Raw genomic sequence first — 19,657 nt, forward strand, 5'->3', positions numbered from 1 at the left:
GGGATGCAAGAGTAAAAGACATTATTTGTCTCAGCTTATAATTTAGTGTCTGCTGAGCCCCAGGCACTCTTCCTTCTCTCAAGGTGCCCTCTGTCTAGAGGAGACGACAGGTGAGGTTAGCCCCGTGTGATGAAGGCTGTGGCAGAAGGAAGCACAAGTTGCTGTGGAAGAACAAAAATTAACCAGTCTAGGCAGGGGTGGCTGCCTGGAGGAGGTGACGCCCAGGCCAGTTCTTGTCAGAACAGTGTACATGGGCAGGGAAGGTGGAGGGTGATAGGGCAGGAAGACACTGACAGCATTCCAGGCAGAGGGAGCAGCATACACAGAGATACAGGAATGCAGGAGTGTGGTTGTTTCGAGTGGTAGGAACTTAGGAGAATGGGTTTGGTTTGGTGATGTGGCCAGAGTGCCAAAGAAGTGGGGTAGGAGTTGGAAAATGGGGCCAGCGAGAGCCCCTGAGGATTTTATAAGAGTGATGAGATCAGATTGTCATTTTACAAGGATCACCGTGGCAGCAGTGAGGAGGAGCCCTGGGGGCACTGAGGAGTGGGACAAAATGAATGCCGTGTTTATTGAGTACCTACTATGTGAGAGGGTCCTTTTGAGCAATGGATACAGCTGTGAGCAAGACAGACCACAATCCCTGCCCTACTGCTGCCCACATCCTAGCGTAGGGCGTCAGGCAGTAAAGACGTGATGGAACAAGGTAATTTCAGAAGTCGAAAAGGGCTTTAAAGACAGCAAAACCGTGTGATCCAGGGTCTGTGGTAGTGACTTTTCTGGGGCGAAGGAGGAGTATTTATTTATTTATTTATTTACTTACTTACTTACTTATTATTTTATTTTATTTTATTTTTCCAGAATCCTAATCACTAGGCCACCAGGGAACTCCTGAAAGCTCATAGTGGTTTGGTTTGGTTTGGTTTGGTTTTAATTAATTAATTTATTTATTTTTGGCTGCATTGGGTCTTTGTTGATGCGCGCAGGCTTTCTCTAGTTGCGGCGAGCGGGGGCTACTCTTCGTTGTGGTGCGCCGGCTTCTCATTGTGGTGTCTTCTCTTGTTGCCGAGCATGGGCTCTAGGCGCGCGGGCTTCAGTAGTTGTGGCTCACGGGCTTAGTTGCTCTGCGGCATGTGGAATCTTCCTGAGCCAGAGCTCGAACCTGTGTCCCCTGCATTGGCAGGCGGATTCTTAACCACTGCTCCACCAGGGAAGTCCCAGGAGGGCTATTTAAATGAAGGTGATCTGAGAAGGACCCCTGAGGCGACGCCACTTGAGCTGAGGCCTAAATAACATGAAGGGTAGGTCAGGCAGGTGAAGGTCAGAGGGCAGCGCCTTGCAGGCAGAGGAGAGGTACAAAGGCCCAGAGATAGGAGCGTGCTTGGCGTGTTTGAGAAACAGGACTCAGACCAGGGTGACCGGAGCATGGTGAGTGGAGGCGAGAGGGGCTGGAAGAGGTGGGGAGGGCTGCAGAAGCCAGGCGGGGCAGGACCTGTGGGCCTCATGAGAACCTTGGTCTCTATTGTACAGTGAGAAACCATCAGAGAGGCATGATGTGACCTGATTTTTAAAAAGACACTGCCTTGTGCTTGCGATAGGGTTCTGAGGTGGGGCAAGTAGAAGCAGGAAGATGAGAGTTATCACAGTGGGCCACCGTGGTGGCAGCTCAGACCAAGGTGGGAGCGATGAGGCTGGGGGAGAGAAACTTTTGGATTTGGAATGTGTTTTAAGCCCCTAGTGCTCAGGCCTGGCTGCATATTAGAATCCCTTGAGTAGCTTTTGAAAAGTACTGATGCCTTGGGCCCCATCCCCAGAGATTCTACTCTAATTGGTCTGGGATGGGGCCCTAGGATTGAGGTGCTTTAAAGCTCCCAGGTATCCCTCATATTCATCCAGGTCTGAGAACCGCCATTCGGAAGAGTGACAAAAGGGGAGAGGGATCAGAGAGTGTGCCTTCCAGAATCTTGGCTGGAGTAGCTGGGAGATTTGCTGGTCCCCTTTATTGAATGGGAGAGTCTGGGGAGAACAGATTTTGGAGGAGAAATCAAGACTTCTGTTCTGGCCAAACTGTGTCTCTGTTACGTGTAAGCAGGAGTGCTAGGCAGGCAGTAGACAGCCAGGTCTGGGGCTGGTGGGGAGTTGGGATCAGAGAGTAGAGTGTGGAGTTTACTGGTTTCTAGAAGGCATGTGAATCAGGGCACTGGATGTCGGGTGGGAAGGAGAAGAGGCTTCTGCCCTGGCCTTCCTGCTACCCTCACACACGTGTGTTCTTTGACCTCCACATTGTGCCCTCTCCAGGGTCTTCCTCAGTCTGGCCCCTTGCAGTCGGATGCAGGAGAGAATGATTCTCACTGTGTGTTGCTCGGCTTCCAATCCCAAATGAGAGCCACAGACTATATCCCAAACACCATTTAGCTTCTCATAGGTGTGTTTTGCTGTTGGCCTGAAAGAAAACAGGGCAAAAAAATAAAGCGTCTGCCAAATATCTACCATTAGTAAGGGGAGCAACTCAAAGCATGCCCTGCAGACCTGCCCCATCTCAGGCTCTTCATGCTGCCACCTGCTTCTCCCCACTCCCAACATGTGACATCTTATGCAAAACCCAGTACACAAAACAGAGAGAGGTGGGGCTGCAGAGGAAGGAACCCTGGGACACCCCGGGCTTCCAAGGGATGGAGTTGGGAACCCAGATCTCACACTGAAAGCAAGTCAATTAGGGGTTCCTTATTAACACTGCAGGCAGAGTCTGTTTTTAAAAAGGCATCACTGCAGGATTCTAAGGAGTTCCCTAATAGGATTGTAATGTTTTGTATCTCAAGAATTAATGTTGTGTATAATTTTTCAGAAAAGTTTATGTCCGGAGGTTATAAACAATATATAACAATGTATGCATTGTATATCATTTTGGTTTGTTAATATTACTAGTAAAACAAACAAAAAACTCCTGCAGTCTTCCCCAAACAGTTACTGGTAGCCCTTTCAGTTTTGAAATTCTTATTCCAAATGTAACATCAGAACAGTTGCAACCGCTACAGCTTTCTGGACCATTTAGCAGTCATTTACTCCAACATAGTAGTAAGTGGGTCCACAAAGAGCTTGAGCAGAAAAGGGAAGAAAGAAATGACTTGGAGGTGGAACTCCCATTTGAGAAATGGGGTGAAAGGGTTAGACAGGCCTGTAAGAAGAGGGAAGGGGGCGGGTGGACAGAGGGGCCGTACCTCACTTGGCAGGTGTGCTGGCCTGGAGGTGGCATGGTTTGGGCAGGCGCGCGAGTCAGACTGGTGTTTGATTTCAGGCTGCCCTCTCCTTGCCTGCTCTGAGGTTGTGTAATGTCTCCAAAGGAGCTTTCTGTGTTCCTGAAACACTTGAGATGGTGCGAGGTCGAGAGTGGCTCCGCTTGCCTGGAGGAGGCAGCCTCTTGAAGGCAACCTGGGCTCAGGGACTCTTTCTGACCTTGGTACCTGCTCTGTCTCCCCGCCCCATCCCAATTCACCACCTGACCTTTTCCAATTATAAATACATTTTAACTCCTCATCCTGGGAACCCCCTCAGGAATCCTGAAGGATTCCATTTAAAATTTAGATCTGGGACAACGCCTGTCTCCCAGAAGGTGCTTAAAGCTGAGAGCTTGTTTCTTTTTGTCCTGGCTGCCGGAAGCCCAAAGCCAAGCACTACACAATCACGGCAGTTGTGTCAACCCTATGATCAGCTTTTTTTTTTTTTTTTTTTTTGCCCCTGCTTTCTTTGGACCTAATCGTTTATTAACCTCATTGTAAATTATCTCAAATCTGAGATTTGAGAACAAGAGGAATATAAATGAATTCAATTTAACCACATTAAGGGAAAGAAAATTCATCTTTCTGCCTGCCAGTGCCCCTCCCTGCCTTTGAATCACACCCTGTGAGCACCTTGCTATAAACAGACCTCACATGACTATCTGAGACCAATGCAGGCCAGTGATTGGAGTTTCAGCCGCCCAAACCAGAATAACGGGACTCACTTCAACATGCAGTTGGTAATCCCTTCTGGAGTCTCTCTCGGTGACCTTATTGAGCACAACTGTGTACAGAATCAGTGAGTATTTACTCGGGCCAGTACGGTGGCAGAATGAGGTCAGGTCCGTGGGAGCATAGGACGAATAGCACCAGGTCGTCCTGCAGTGTGCTGTGTAATGTGCGTGGGTGCTGCGTGCGCCGTGTAATGTGCGTGGGTGCTGCGTGCAGCCAGAGAAGGGCCTCGCACACTTTGCCCAAAGGTGTTGACACATTCCCTGGATCAGGTCAGGGACTTGACTCAGGGTTCATTTGAGGAGGGTGCTGCACTCTGCCTCGTGCCAGGCAGTTTCTCATACCTGCCACTGAGTAATCCATAAACACTGACCGGAAAATCTTTTTAGCTCCAGAGAGAAGAGGGTGACCAATTTGGGGGTTACCTACCTCCTACCTTTCTGTGGAGGAGACAGGTGGCCTTTCGACACAGGCCTGGGGCTGGTCACCTGTTCCTGGCAGAGCTATTAGAGGGAGAGTTTCTGCCTAGACCAGCAGGTGTGCGCATGCCATGATCCCATGGCCCCTGAAACAGTTTAAGCAAGTTTTCATACTTGTTGCTTGAAATAAATGGAATCATTGGTGCTTCTTTGGAACCTGTCTCCACCCCTTTCCAAGTGTGTCCTTTTTACAACGTCATATTATCCTGGATACTAACTGAAACAGACCTTGTTATCTTGGGCCTATTTCAACCTTAATGTTTGTGTAGTTATACAGTTCTTCGCGGGAGAATGATATTATGGCATCAAGGCAATTAAAAAGAAAACCCTCTTCAATCACTTAATAGAAATAGAAACGTAAGCTGGGGGCTTCCCTGGTGGCGCAGTGGTTAAGAATCCGCCTGTCAATGCAGGGGACACGGGATCGATCCCTGGTCCGGGAAGATCCCACATGCCGCGGAGCAACTAAGCCCATGTGCCACAACTATTGAGCCTGCACTCTAGAGCCCGCAAGCCACAACTACTGAGCCCACGTGCCACAACTACTGAAGCCTGCGCTCCTACTACTGAAGCCTGCTTCAGTAGGGCTCTAGAGTGCGCCTAGAGCCCATGCTCCACAAGAGAAGCCACTGCAATGAGAAGCCAGCACACCACAACGAAGAGTTGTCCCCACTCGCCACAACTAGAGAAAGCCCGCATGCAGCAACGAAGACCCAACCCACCCAAAAAGATTAAAAAATTTAAGAATAATAAAATATGTAAGTTGTCTTCTGATAGAGGCATAGATTCTAGACTTGGGTCTGAATCCTGCCACTGCCACCTGTTAGTCATGTGATCTTGGGAAGTTGCTTAACTTCTCTGCTTTAGTTACCTCATCTATAATACGAGGAATATCATAGTCTCTGCCTCATAGGTTTATTGTCAGAATTAATTGACAAAGTATAGTAAAGCCCTTGGAACTGTGCCTGGCATATAAGCAATCAATAAATGTCTGTTGTATCATCACTGTTATTCAGCTTGGATTTATTGAAGAATTGCTCCATGCCAGGCCCTGGGCAATTCATTGGGCTACAAATTAAAGACATTGTCTCTGTCCTCCAGGAATTTACAGTCATGTAGGAGAGATCAGTGTATACTTAAATGATAGGTGTTATAAGACAAATACAAGCTATGGTACCACAAAGGCTGAGTGATGGGTTCTGTCTTGGGTGTAGCCTGGGGCCATTAGAAAGAAGGCAGAGGATGTGGTCCCTGAGTGGGTTTGTTGTAGGTGCAGGAGGCAGGGATGTTCCTGACAGGCTGGAGGGGAGGTGCTAATATGGGTCCCTAAGGGCACAAGAGGAAGACTTGGAGAGCACAGAGCCTCTGGGAAACTCCAGGCAGTCCACAGGGTGGGACTGTCAGGGGAGGGAGGTGACACTGGAAGGGTGGTTCAGGGCTGGATCTTGGTGGCCTTGCCTGAGCCCTGCCCAGGAGCTTGGACTCTGTACCATGTGAAGGCTCTAGGGAGCCGGGGAAGGCTTTTAGGCAAGGGGAATGACATGATCAGATTCACATTTTAGAAAGTTTACTCTGGAAAATAGTGGGGAGAAAGGATAGAGGTGAGGCTGCAGGATACAGGGAGAGACTGGAAGCAGGAAGACCTGGGGGACTCTAGTGTCTGGGGCACACGATGATGGGGCTCAACTAAGGCTGTGAGAGTGGCAGGGAGGGGAGAACATTGGATTCAGGGCATCATTTGGGGCCATATTAAGTTGGTGGAGTGGGTGGGAGTGTGGGGCAGAGGGTTAGAAGAGCTGGAGATGACTACTGGGTTTCTATCCCAGGTGACCGGGTAGATGATGTCTCATGGGCCAGGGAGGGAGAACAGGAGGTACAGTTTGTGGGGAAAGTAGTGGGTTCAGTTCTACCAAGTTGAATTTTGGGGGTTTGTTTTAATGCCTTTTGAACAACCAGGTAGAAACATCTTCATCCCCAAAAGAGGTCTGAGCTGGAGCTGGTGGTAGAGGAAGATTGTCTGGGGAATGCAGGATGAACAGGGAAGAGGGCTAGTGGTGGAGCCCCAAGTCCAGGATGGGCAGGAGAGTGAGAGAGGCATAGCCCTAGAGGCAGGTGGAGACCAAGAGGGCATGGAGCAGTCACAGAGGGTGACAGGAGGAGGGACTGGTGGGCGTGAGGAGACCCAAGCAAGATGAGGGCTGGGAACTGACCTTTGGGTTTGGCCACAGGGAGTTGCTCGTTGACCTAGTGGGAGCAGTTCTGTGATATGGAGGCAACAGGTGCCAGAGAACCGTGAACTAAAGAGTCAGTGAGAGGTGAGCAGAGACAGCAAGTGTACACAACTTGGAGAAGCTTAGCTGTGAAGGGAGGAGAGCATGGAGTCTGCTAAAAGCATGAAGGGAAAGCTCTGAGGTAGACGTATGAGCCCCTGAGGGCCGCTCGTCCTCCAGACAGTGGGTCCCTGTGAGTCCAGGGAGAGGAGGAGTATGGAGGGGGTTACCCCGGCAGCCTCAGTTTCCTCTGACATAGAAAAGGAAGTGGGCAGAGGTCGAGGAAGGTACTGGGAGTTTGGGCTAGCCACTGAGGGGAATGGTTGATGGAGCTATGTCACGCCTCCTGCCCCCAGTTTCAAATGGATTCCACTGCGGGACCAAATATATGTTTTAGAAGCATATGAGCATTTTTATGGATGTATAGATTGTTTTAAGTGTTTTTAGCCTACAAGGAGAAAAGACTGGAAAACTATACTCCAAAATGTTAATAGTACTAATCTTTGGATGATCGAATCAGAGGGTCCATTCTTCCCTTTTAATTTTCTCTTCTCTATACATTTTAAAAAATCATGAACAAGTATTACTTTGGAAATGAGGAAGAAATCAGTATGTTTTGTTCTCCCGGGGTGCAGTAATGTGGAAGCTTCAAGCCATCCCTGTGAGATATAAGAACAGGGGTGGGGTGGAGGTAGGGGGTGTTTCTTAGTGCACGCGTGACAGCAGTGGCAAAAATGTCTCAGCAGGCCTTCCAACTCCCAGCCGTCTATCAAGAGTTATACAGAACAAAATTCCTTACCATGAACTAGTAAGTTCTGAAATCTGTGGAGATGAGCCCAGAAGAGCCTATTCTTTTAAAGAAAGAGACAGACAGAAAGGGAGGGAGGGAGGGAGGGAGGAGGACACAGTCTCAGGGGCTGGCCCAGCTGGTCTCTAGCTCTGCGAGGTGGGCTCGCTGGGCAGGTGGGGTCTTGCCTGGATGGGAATGAGCCTTCCAGGAGATTTGAGCAAATGGAGTCACATGGAGGAGGAACTTTTAGGAAGGCTGCGCTGTTGAATGATGTCTCTGACTGTGGTCTGGAATAACAGGCAGTAATGAGAGGACCAAATGAGAGCTCCGATTGCCGTTGGTTCTGTAAAGCTCTTGTAGTCCTTTATGGGGGGATCTCCTGAGATTTACAGCAAATTGTGGTGGTGGGGACCTTAAAAACTGGACCTGAAAAAAACCCAAACGACCTTCATTTAGGAAAACAGCCCTATTGCTTTATCACCTTGGGGAAACGATGTTCCTTAGTGCATTTCTCTTGTACACATGACAATAGTGACTTCCAGATGCGGTCTGTTGGCTTCAGGATCTACAAAAGGTCACACGGTTGCCCAAACTCAATTACTTTTTTACATTAAAGAGAATTTAAAGTATGACCCTCTGGGCTTTTCTGCAACCTTCCCCTCTGCCTGGGCCAGCGCCCTTCCCAAGCCCCTTTTAAAAATCCACTCGTCTAGGTGGTCTGGGCCCTGCCTTACCTTTGTGAAGACTTCCAGACCCTGACCCTTCACTGGTGCCTTAAGGGGGGACCCTCAGATGTCTCAAGGTGAGACAAGTCATAGCACTTTGGTTACAAAATTCAGGAAAGTTGGTCATACTCCTACTTTGCGTAGCTCCTTCCTGAGTATATTTTTTTGCTTGTTTTTTTAAATGCATTTTTTCCTTTTTGCAAAAGCCACATGTTCACATTAGAACATTTAAGAAATATAGTTAATAAATTAAAAATTACCTGTGATTTTAGTACGTGAGATAACCATTAATACTTTGGCATGTACGTGTGTGTTTTTGTGTGCGTGTGTGTGTGTGTAATCTTTACCAAAATGGGCTTGTAGTCTACATACTGTTTGGGAATCTGCTTTTCCCTTTAACAGTCTATCATAGATGTTTCCCATGTCAATAGCTGTGTACTTTTATGGCTATTTGATGTCAAGAACTATAGCCTAAATGGCATTGTATGTACCAGGTAGTCCTTGCCTACCAAAGTTTGTTTGCTTTTAAAAGGTCTGTGATAGGTTCTTCTGGCATCTGACTGTATTTTGCAGGCTATATATTTTTTTTCCACTTCTCTTTTGAACTTTCAGAAAAAATTTTAATGAAATACTTGAGACAGTTGAAAGGGTGTAAAGGATAACATGATGACCACTCATGTGTTCACCTCCCAGCTTTGTAAATTAAAAAAAAAGTTACAAAGACAGGTTAGCCTCTTCATATGCCCCACCCCACTCCACCCCTACTTCATTCCACTCCCAGCCTCCTCACCACCACAGAGGTGATCATTATCCTGAGTCACGTCTGGTTTTCAGCATCTTGGTGTGGAGAGCACTTGAATATCTTAGGGCAGTGGCTCACAGTTGCTTGTGGATTCATAAGAACTAAACACAGATTACCAATCCATAGCAATAGTACTGGTAAAAAATAAAATAAAATAAAACTTGATTCCAGTTTAAACAGAACCCAATAACATTCCGAGCTGTGAATTATCACCTGGGAAAACTGGACTATTAGATGTGATGCTCACCAATGAAAATTCACAAAGGCCGAAACTGTCACTGGGAAATCTAATGTAAATCAAAATAGTAGTTGATGAGTCAAATCCTCACTGTATATTTACATAGGAAAGAATGCATTCAATGAAAACCATGTTAGTAAAATGAAAATAGAAGATCATCAGGAACAGTGTAACTGTCCAGTGTAGAAAATCATTCACTTTTCCTTGGGGAAATTCTTTGTTAATAACTTATTATCGGTATTGGCATAACTCTGAACAGAACCCACATGTCGTTGGGATGAAAATATCCTGTCCCCGTGTGTGGAATTGCTGCTTTCAAATGACCGTCGCCTCTGTGGAATGTCAGAACTGAGGGAACCCCTAGCCTGACCCTGACACCTCTCTTTCTTACAGGGGGCAGTGCCCAAAGGAAATGCCACTAAAGAATTCATCGAGAGTTTACAGCTGAAGCCTGGGCAGGTGGTGTACAAGTGTCCCAAATGCTGCAGCATCAAGCCTGACCGAGCCCACCACTGCAGGTACACTGCCCCCACCTGGGCTCCCCTCCTCACCCCCTGCGCCCCCACCCTCCCCCTCCCTCCACGGGTGCCATCAGCAACAGGACTTCTGAACGTGCCCTGCTCTGGGCACCGAGTGACCACAGTGACTCTCCCTCCCTACCTGAACAGGAGGGCAAGGGTGGGAAAGGGTGTTTGGTTTGGGCTCGGGACACTTGGCTTCGCCACACTGGCCGGAGGGCCCTGCCCAGGCCCTTGCTTGTCTCCACCCTTGTCTCCAAATCTGTAAAATGGAGGGGATTCCTGCTCTTCCTACCGCACAGCTTTATTACTTTTTTAAGGGCACGTGAGACAAAGCTTTAGGAAATCATTCTGTGAATGTCTAGCCCCTGACACATTTAAGGGGCAGGTGCAATTTCACTTAAATTTTATAGGGAAATGAAGGGGTTGTCCTTGAAAGAAAAGAAAGACTTTTCTTTAAAACAAAACTTCTAGAGGTCTGACAGTTGTAGAGTTCAGCCAAAAAAGCCATTTCCCTGTTTTATCTGTGGTGGTTTTTCCCTTTTGATTTTCAGATTTCTTTGTTGTTTTGAGTCTTCTCGACAAAAAAAAACCTCCAGCTAAATATTGCACTTTATCATGATGAGAACTTTAAATGCTAAATTACAGAAATAACGAACCTGTCACTTAGTCCCTTTTTCACACTAGTGTGTGTTCGGGGTGGGGAGGGGCTGTGGAGGAACGAACTGGCTCCTGATGTCAGGAGGTATCGTCATCCTGAGGCTGTGGAAGCATCTGGGTTTTGTGCGAGGTCTGAGCGGCTAAAAGGTGGCTTTTCTGTGTGGGCCGCACTGCCCACCTTTTGGAGGAGAGCAGTCAGTCTCAACATCCAGATGCCATGGTCAGCTCCTAATACCTGCTGTGTCTCAGGCACCTCAGCCCACCCTGTCTCATCATCGTCATCCCCATGGTCACCCCCGGAGATAGCTCTGCCATAGACATGACCCTCCCTAGATGAGGAATTAAGGCTCAAGGTGGTTAAGTGGCTGCTCAAGGGTCACACAGCCGGTGACTACGAGAGACAGGATTGGTTCCCAGTGTTTCTGGCTCCGAGTCTGGGGCTCTTTCCACTAGAACTCTAGTTTGGGATGACTTGTGTAACTTGATATAACCATATGCATATTTTTCTGTATCTTTTTCTGTCTGTCTGAGAGAGCGATCTGGAGACCTCCCCAGCTAGTTGCCACTTCTCAAGGGTGAGGGCCAAGGAGCTTGGGCAGGGACCATGGGAATGCCGTCTCCTGTGGGGTTTTCTGTGTCTGGGTCAGCTTGTTTCTGAAATCTGTATTAGAAACTAATTCAAAGCTTTCTTCTTGTGCCTGAGATGGAGGCATCAGTCTAGCCTTTTCCTGCCACCCCGAGGCTCGGGAAGCCAGCTGTTTTCATCCCCTGGGTGATGTGCTTCCTCCGGGCAGCCCAGTGTGGTGGAGTGGGCTCCTGCCTTGAAGCTGGAGAGGTCAGCATTGGAAAGGCAGCGCTGTCCCTGCCACACTGGGGACTGTGGGCCAGGCACCACATCTCTCAGAGCCTCAGCTTTCTCCTTTGTAAAATGGGTTGTTCTTCCTGAGCTTGTGAGGATTAAGTATGAATATCTATCTGTTAATGGAGGAATGTGTGAGCGTTGGGGATGTGCTGGGTTTACATAGGCTGGACCAGAAACAGGGAAGTGTGAACTTTATAGAAGGAACTTGGGTGACCACAGTGGTTCTTTTCTCTTTCCTCCCTGAGCCCTTGGCAACCTCCACCGTCTGGCATTTTCCTCACCGCCTCCTCCCTGCCTCTCTCCCCAGGATGATCCAAGGGAGGTATTCTTGAGTGCTAATAAACAAATCAGCTTGAGCAAAACAAGAGCTGCTGATTCAGATGAACTTGAGTGAGGATGCCTGTGCGTCGCCTGTTCCTGTGTCAGGAAATGTATGCTGACAACTGCTCCTTTGTGATGGCTTGTGGTAGCCCAGGCCATCTGGGGACCCATGGTTTTGGATAAGCAGAATCCCCAGCACACCAAACGGAGCTGGGTTTGTGACTGGTTGAGCCAAGGGGCCTGCTGCCCTGCTAGAGAAAGTTGGTGTCAGTCTTCCTGCTCAGGTGAAGGGGCATGTGTTTGTGCCCAGCTCTTTGCTTCCTCTCCTCCCAGTAGTGTCCGTGGAATTTAAAACTCTTTTCCCTGAGCTCTGATGGGTACGACAAATATTCCCTGACCTTGCACTTGTAGGTGTTCCTTCCAGCCTGGTGATACGTGGCTGGGTCTTCCTTCCAAGCAGGCTCCTTTCATCCTGGTGTTGAGGATCATGGAAGCCTGTGGAAATCCTTGGGGTGGGTGGGTCATGCTAACGGGGACAGCCAAGGTGTTAGGCTTATGTGTTAGGTTCTTCTTTTTTTTTTTTTTTAAAAAGTTCTGGCCATTTTTTTTTTTTTTTTTAATTTATTTATTTATTTATGGCTGTGTTGGGTCTTCGTTTCCGTGCAAGGGCTTTCTCCAGCTGCGGCAAGCGGCGGGCCACTCTTCATCGCGGTGCGCGGGCCTCTCACTATCGCGGCCTCTCTCGTTGCGGAGCACAGGCTCCAGACGCGCAGGCTCAGTAGTTGTGGCTCACGGGCTTAGTTGCTCCGCGGCACGTGGGATCTTCCCAGACCAGGGCCCGAACCCGTGTCCCCTGCATTAGCAGGCAGATTCTCAACCACTGCGCCACCAGGGAAGCCCTGTTAGGTTCTTCTTGCACAGGCTGTGGAGACCTCTGACCTTGGCAAAGCCTCACACCCCTCCCCCCCTGCCAACAAACACACACACACTGAGATGAGACAGTTGGGGACTGCTTAGGGCCCCTGCCAGCTTGTTTATCAGTTACTGATAAATTTATATTGCACTAGCATTGGGTTTTTTTTGTTTGTTTGTTTGTTTGTTTTTAAATTAATTAATTAATTTATTTATTTATTTTTGGCTGTGTTGGGTCTTCGTTTCTGTGTGAGGGCTTTCTCTAGTTGCGGCAAGCGGGGGCCACTCTTCATCGCAGTGCGCGGGCCTCTCACTATCGTGGCCTTTCTTGTTGCGGAGCACAGGCTCCAGACGCGCAGGCTCAGTAGTTGTGGCTCACGGACCCAGTTGCTCCGCGGCATGTGGGATCTTCCCAGACCAGGGCTCGAACCCGTGTCCCCTGCATTGGCAGGCGGATTCTCAACCACTGCACCACCAGGGAAGCCCACTAGCATTGGTTTTAAAGCATTTTACACACATCATCTCTAACCCTGAGAGAGCAGAGCTAGTTCTACAGAGGGTGGTTTGGAGAAGCTAAGTTTCTTTGCCCAGAGCCCAAAGTGGTGATCTGAGAGCAGTGTCCTTTCCACGGGCCTTACACTGTTTGGGCACTGCCTTACCCCATGTTGTCTGAGCTGGGGCCAGGATGTTATAGATGCCGTTTTTCTTATAATTTTAATCATAGTGAATGAGGTGTGAGATGAAAACCTATATGGGGAGCATGGTCCCCTTGGTACCTCCTTGCTATGTTTTTTCCTCTTCCTCTACTGTGGTATTCCAGCCTGAGGTGGTGGAGCCCAGTTCCCCATCTATAGTGTCAGAGCCTTCACTCCTCCAACCCTTGCTAAGCGGGGCCCCAAACTTGGCTCTGGGCTGTAGTGGTGGATGGGACATGGCCCTGACCCAGGGGCCTCCCGCCCAGGCAGGGCTGATGCACTTGTCTGCCGTGATACAGTTTGGTGGGTGCCGCTGTAGGGAGAGTCACAGGGCCATCACTTAGGGTGGGCAAGAGGTTACCTCAACCTGCTCCTTGGGGGCTGAGTACCAAGGAAGGGCCCTTGTACCTCCCTGGAGAAGGAGCATGAGCCCCAGGGAACCTGAATGCACACAATCCGGTGAGGTTGTTGGGCTCTTCCAAGCTTGCGAAAGAAGTGCTCTGGGGACTGAAAATGGTAGGGAACCTGGAGGAAAAGGAGAGAAGCATCCTCCCTCTTGTAAAACCAGGATTTAAAAAGGCGGGGGTGGGGGGGGGGAGACTTCCCTGGTGGCGCAGTGGTTAAGAATCCTCCTGCCAATGCAGGGGACACGGGTTCGAGCCCTGGTCTGGGAAGATCCCACCTGCCGTGAAGCAACTAAGCCCGTGCTCCACAACTGCTGATCCTGTGCTCTAGAGCCCGCGAGCCACAACTACTGAGCCCGTGTGCCACAACTACTGAAGCCTGCATGCTCTAGGGCTCACATGCCCTAACTACTGAGCCCACGTGCCACAACTACTGAAGCCCATGCACCTAGAGTCTGTGCTCTGCAACAAGAGAAGCCACCGCAATGAGAAGCCCGCACGCCGCAGCAAAGAGTAGCCCCTACTTGTCGCAACTAGAGAAAACCTGCGCACAGCCAAAAATAAATTAAAAAAATAAACAACAACAAAAAAGAACGGGAGGGGCCTGGGAAACCCTGAAGGTAGGAACACCCCAAATACCTCCATTGAGGACATTTGGTCTTTTCAGCAACTGCCATTGAATGCTTAGGACATGTCTCTGTCCACAGTGTCTCGCACGGGAGACACTGGAGTTGGTGCAAGAGAGGAGTGCAGGCAGGAGCCCCAGGGAAGGTGGATTTCGCCAGGAGGCAAGAGTGGAGAAAGGGCCCTCTGGGAGCCTGCCCTGGCTGCTGTGCTTGGGCTGCCCTGCTGTGTCTGGGGAGGGGACACCAGGGAGCCCACTGTGCTGTGGGGACTGGGAAGAAGACTGACTCTGAGGTGCCTGATTCCCAGTGGGGTGTCGGGTTGTGGAAGGCTCACATTTTTTCTTCCTCCCGCTGTGGGCTGGTGCCTGAGATGAAATAGCCAGGCAGGTGTGGGCATTCACCCCCTGGGCCTGGAGCATCCTTCACTTGGCCCACTGAGGGACCAGGCCTTGCCCTTGGTGCTCTCCAGGCCCCAGCCCCAGAGCCGTTCAGGCTGGGTGTTTTGTGAGCCGTGGGTCAGTTAGCCTCTAAACAGCGCCTCCAGCCACATGCGTGGATGGACCTCCGCCACCCACGTGCACTACCTCCTGCCCCAGGAGCCCGCTTCTGAACAACTCTGTAAGCCGGAGGGAGGGGTGCACCTCCGCCACCCACATGCACTACCTCCTGCCCCAGGAGCCCGCTTCTGAACAACTCTGTAAGCCGGAGGGAGGGGTGCCATCTTGGCATTTCCTGTCTTTGCAAATAGGAAACTCAGAGACCAGCTCTCTGGACAACTTTTGCAGCTCTCAGTGGGCTGCACTTCTGCCTGCTCCCAGAAGGATGAGTAGTGTTCTAATTTGGCTGCCCAGTGAAACTTAGCCCATTGTGAAACCCAGCTTCCCAGGGTTCACACCTGGCCTCTTCAGAGAGGCTGGGAGGGGAGAGCAAAGGACAGATTTGCTTAATCTCTTAGACAGCTTTCAGAGGATGTCAGGCCATTTGGCACCTCTCTGCTGCTGAGCAAACACTGCCTCAGAGCACCCACCTGAAACCCCTTTTACAAAGAAGTACAAGTGGAAGAAAAACTGCTCAAGAGTCCAGAGCAGGGAGGTGGTTACCCTCAGGAGTTCCCCAGACAGGGAGGGGATTAAGAAACCCCAGAGCTGAGGAAGGACATACGAGAAATGGGCTACAGGGGTGGTTCCATGGTGGGAATGTGTTGGCTGAGGCCCAGAACGCAGGGAGCTTTACTGCCTACTTGTCCATACTTTCAAGATTGTACACTGGGAACAAGTGTTACCTATTCTTTCATTCATTCATTCAAATCGGTAACATACACAGAGAGAGAGAGAGAGATTGATTGATTGATCAAGTAATGGAGTTGCTGGTACCTGGCTTTCTCTTTATTGCCCTCCATGCCCCTTTCATGCGTCCTTTTCTTACCCCGCCTTTCTGGCTCCCAAGGAGATTTCTGGAGCTGGGTCAGCATCTCTGAAATGTGTCCATTCCCCATACTCCTGTGTTATCATGACCCTTTGAAGCTGTGGGAAGAACAAGGGTGGAGACCAGAATGACCCCACCACTCGTCTGAGCCAGCATCTGTTCTCACTTTCTCTTATAACGGTACTCACGTCCTGTGGGGGGAAGGGGGGGGGCCCAGGTCTGCCTTGCCACCAGAGCTCATGCCATGCTTAGAAAAGCCCACGCCCCCCCCCCTTGGGGTGCAGGTGAGCCCTCCTTCAGAGTAGTCCGTGCTTCCTGGCCTGCGGTCTGGGAACAGCCCCTTCTGCGCCATCCCTGCCCTGTCTGTGGGTCAGCCCGAGCTCAGCGAGCACTGTGTGTGAGCACGAGGCAGTCTTCTCTTCAGCGGGCCCCTGAGCCAACCCTTCCCCCAGCGTCCACCCACCATAGCCCACCTTAGTAAGAACCTGAGATAAAGTTGGTTATGGAAACTAGTAGAAAGAAAAGCTGGTGTGAACTAAGGCACTGTCAAAAATATATATAATTCTATTATTTCCAAGCTTATATTTATAGTATTTCAAACTGTTTTGAACAAATACTGCCCCCAAGATAAATGTTAGAGAGCCTACTTTAATGAATTGAGAAAGAAACAATTTTTGATGAGCCCATCTATTGGCAAATGGGTCTTCCTGAACTTGAGATTCGGGAGTAGTTGCTTTTGAGCCCCCATTAGCCTCGTGCTCTTGTTTCAGATTCTTACTTGTATCGTCCAAAAAGGGGTGGGGAAGGCATTTGCTATCAAATAACAAAGCTTCAAACAGTCTCAGTCCAAAAATTGTCCCAGTAACAAGTTAGTAATTTGCAAATTAGTGGGATGTCTGATCAACTTAAGCTCAAATGACTTTTCTGCTGTTTTGGGCTAAGTGGATATTATCTTAGAGCTGAAAGGTCCTTAGAGGGGGACTTCCTGCTGCCATGTGACGCACCGCTCGTGACCCCACTCTGAACTTTTCTAGCAATCTCTCTCATCAGCCGCACCCTGGGAGTTTCCCTGGTCAGGTTTTTGGTCTTTGGGGGGAAATTAGGAGCAGCTGTATCCCATCTCACCCTGTCAAGTTTTTGAAAGTGCTTCTTCTTTCTGTCCTCTCAGTAAACCGAATTCTCAGCCCACTGTTACCTCAGGAGAGCAGTCTCTTTCTCAGCCTTGTCAGTTCCAGCCTGTTTTTATGTGAAACAAGATAAGAGGCCTTGGAGGTGGATAACTGTCCCCCTGTTTGGAATGATTGTGATCCTGGAGGTCCTGGCCCTGCCTTCCAAGCCCCTTACAACACACATGCAGCAAAACATTGGGTGGCGCCCTAGAGGCCACTTGCCAGGAGTGGTGCAGGAGCATGAGTTTTGAGTGCCCTCGACCCTCCCGCCTCCGTGAGGACCCCCCTAAAGATCTGCCTTGCGGCTCTTTCAGTGTTTGTAAGCGGTGCATTCGGAAGATGGACCACCACTGTCCCTGGGTCAATAACTGTGTTGGCGAGAACAACCAGAAGTACTTCGTCCTGTTTACAGTAAGTCAGCTTCCAAATTCTGCCCCACCCTCTGAAGCAATGGAGAGCTCTGTTCCTTCGAAAATTGTCAGCACTCACAGTGTTCTTCGCTGCTGTTCAGAATAGTGCCTGGCCACGCAGACCTCCGCCTTTCTGCCAGAGCTCTCCTTGGTTCAACAAGTGCCTGTTCCTGGGCCCTTCACTTGAGCATCTAGAAAGTTGACTCAAGTTGATTAGCTATAAGCAAGGGCCCTGTTTTGGGCTCCCATGCCTGGTGTCCGACCTAAGTAGCTAAAGAAGGCGGCAACCCTCCCTCAGCTGCAGGTAGGTGGAGTGTATCTAGCCTGAGGGCTGGAGGGGCCAATGGCAGTCGGCGCCCTGACCTTTCAAGTGAGGAGCAGCAACCGGCCTGGAGCCCCCAGGGCAGCCCAGGTCACACCTGGTGACACGTGCTTGTTTCTGTTCTTGTCCCACACGCTCCCAGTGAATGGCCGCTCACCTCAGACCCAGGGCTGGGGGCGGGGGACCAGTGGGGAAATCACCAGATGCCTCTCTGGCCCCCCTCCTGCTCAGCCCTCAGCCTAAGTGTTCCTGAATGGGAGGTTCCGAGCACCCCGTCCCGGGAGCCTGCACGGCCAGAAGGTTCTCACAACAATGGCGTCTGCACTGCTTTCCTGTTTCAGATGTACATAGCTCTCATTTCCTTGCACGCCCTCATCATGGTGGGATTCCACTTTCTGCACTGCTTTGAAGAAGATTGGACAAGTGAGTATGTGCCAGGGCTTGCCTCCTTGCTGCAGGGGGCGCGTGACCCGAGCAGGGTGGGCTCTTTGTTTCCGTCCTGGTGCCAGGGGCCAACCTCATTTTATTAGATCTCCTGCAAGCCTATGGACCTATCAGGGAAGAAACAGCAGAGGCCCGAATATCTCTTCATGAAAAAAAGCAGCCCCTTAAAGTCAGTTCCACAGGTAAGGTAGTGAGTTGGACAGACCCTCTAGCCTGAGTGGGCCCAGGGAAAATGCAGGCCCCCAGCAGGGAGGTGCATTCTCTGGAGTGGAGCTGTGCCTGCAGAGAGAGCTTTTGCTTCCATGTCTCTAAGTGAGGAGCTTTAATTGAAGGTCATTTTATTCCAACCTTGCAGAAATCCATTTTTAACTTTCTGGCTAGGACATGGATGGTTTTTGTTTTTTGTTTTTTGTTTTTTTGTGTGGTGGTTGTTTTTTTAACTGCTTAATCACCAATTTACGTTAAGATTGTAGACAAATTCTTCCTGCTTTTGAAGTAGTTCATTTAAATGTGCAAATGCTAAGGAAGGAACTCCAACCACAAAATTTCATAAATCCTGAGGGAAAAATATAGATGCTGAAAAAATAAATAAAATTTAAATTTTTTTAAGAAGAATAAAAATAAGTTATAAGAAAACAATTTTTAATACAGTAGTCCCCCCTTACTTGCAGGGTATATGTTCCAAGACCCCCAGTGGAATGCCTGAAACCTCAGATAGTACAGAACCCTATATATACCATGTTTTTTCCTATACATACATACCATAGTTTAATTTATAAATTAGTCACAGTAAGAGAGTATCTGAATTGCCAGCATCACTGCTGTTGCATTTTGGGGTCATTATTAAGTAGAATAAGGGTTACTTGACCACAAGCACTGTGACACCACGGTAGTTGATTTGGTAACCGAGATAGTAGGTAGCATATGCAACATGGACATGCTGGACAAAGGGATGGTTCACGTCACAGGTGGACAGAGCAAGATGGCGTGAGATTTCATCACGCTACTCAGAACAGTTTGTACTTTAAAACCTGTGGATTGTTTATTTCTGGAATTTTCCATTTAATATTTTTGCACTGAGGCTGACTACAGGTAAATGAAACTGCAGAAAGCAAGACCAAGGATAAGGGGAAGACTACTACAGATACTGGAGGAATTAGAGAGGCCACCTGCTGGGCTCCATCTTTCACACATACATCTGTGAGACACATCTTGAGCAGAGACATCGTATTTTCGTTCTTTTTCCATTGATTGGTCCCCCTCTTCATTTCATCATTTTTTAGGAGTTTTGCTCTTCCTGCACATAGTGACTTCTTAGGCTTTTTCTTGCTATTATTTCCCCCAGAACTTGTGAGGCTGTGAAAAGGACAGTATCTTTAGCTCCCAACAAGATATTAAGAGGCTTTCCCTGCCTCTGTAGTTTGCATCTGCCCCCCTTCTACAGTAAGTCCGTTACATACGAACAAGTTCCGTTCTGAGAGCACATTCGTAAGTCCAATTTGTTCGTTAAGTCCAACAAAGTTAGCCTAGGTACCCAACTAACATAATCCAACTAACGTAATTGGACATGCGAACACA

General features: G+C 49.2%; 1 protein-coding gene across 6 annotated transcripts in view; it reads left to right on the forward strand.

Moving 5' to 3' along the window:
* The window catches only part of ZDHHC3 (zinc finger DHHC-type palmitoyltransferase 3), a 58,904-nt gene that overhangs the window by 17,360 nt on the left and 21,887 nt on the right, over window positions 1–19,657 (forward strand). For 4 of the 6 annotated variants that reach the window (XM_007168888.3, XM_007168887.3, XM_007168890.3 and 1 more), the window contains exons 3-6: window positions 9,705–9,829; window positions 17,218–17,314; window positions 17,977–18,058; window positions 18,166–18,261. In XM_007168888.3, the coding sequence (XP_007168950.1) occupies window positions 9,705–9,829; window positions 17,218–17,314; window positions 17,977–18,058; window positions 18,166–18,261 (400 nt within the window). The remainder of the gene's footprint in view (window positions 1–9,704; window positions 9,830–17,217; window positions 17,315–17,976; window positions 18,059–18,165; window positions 18,262–19,657) is intronic. The other 2 variants (XM_007168889.3, XM_007168891.2) reach the window with 1 other exon arrangement.

The sequence above is a fragment of the Balaenoptera acutorostrata genome, chromosome 10 (genome assembly GCF_949987535.1).
Source record: "Balaenoptera acutorostrata chromosome 10, mBalAcu1.1, whole genome shotgun sequence".
Classification (NCBI taxonomy): domain Eukaryota; kingdom Metazoa; phylum Chordata; class Mammalia; order Artiodactyla; family Balaenopteridae; genus Balaenoptera; species Balaenoptera acutorostrata.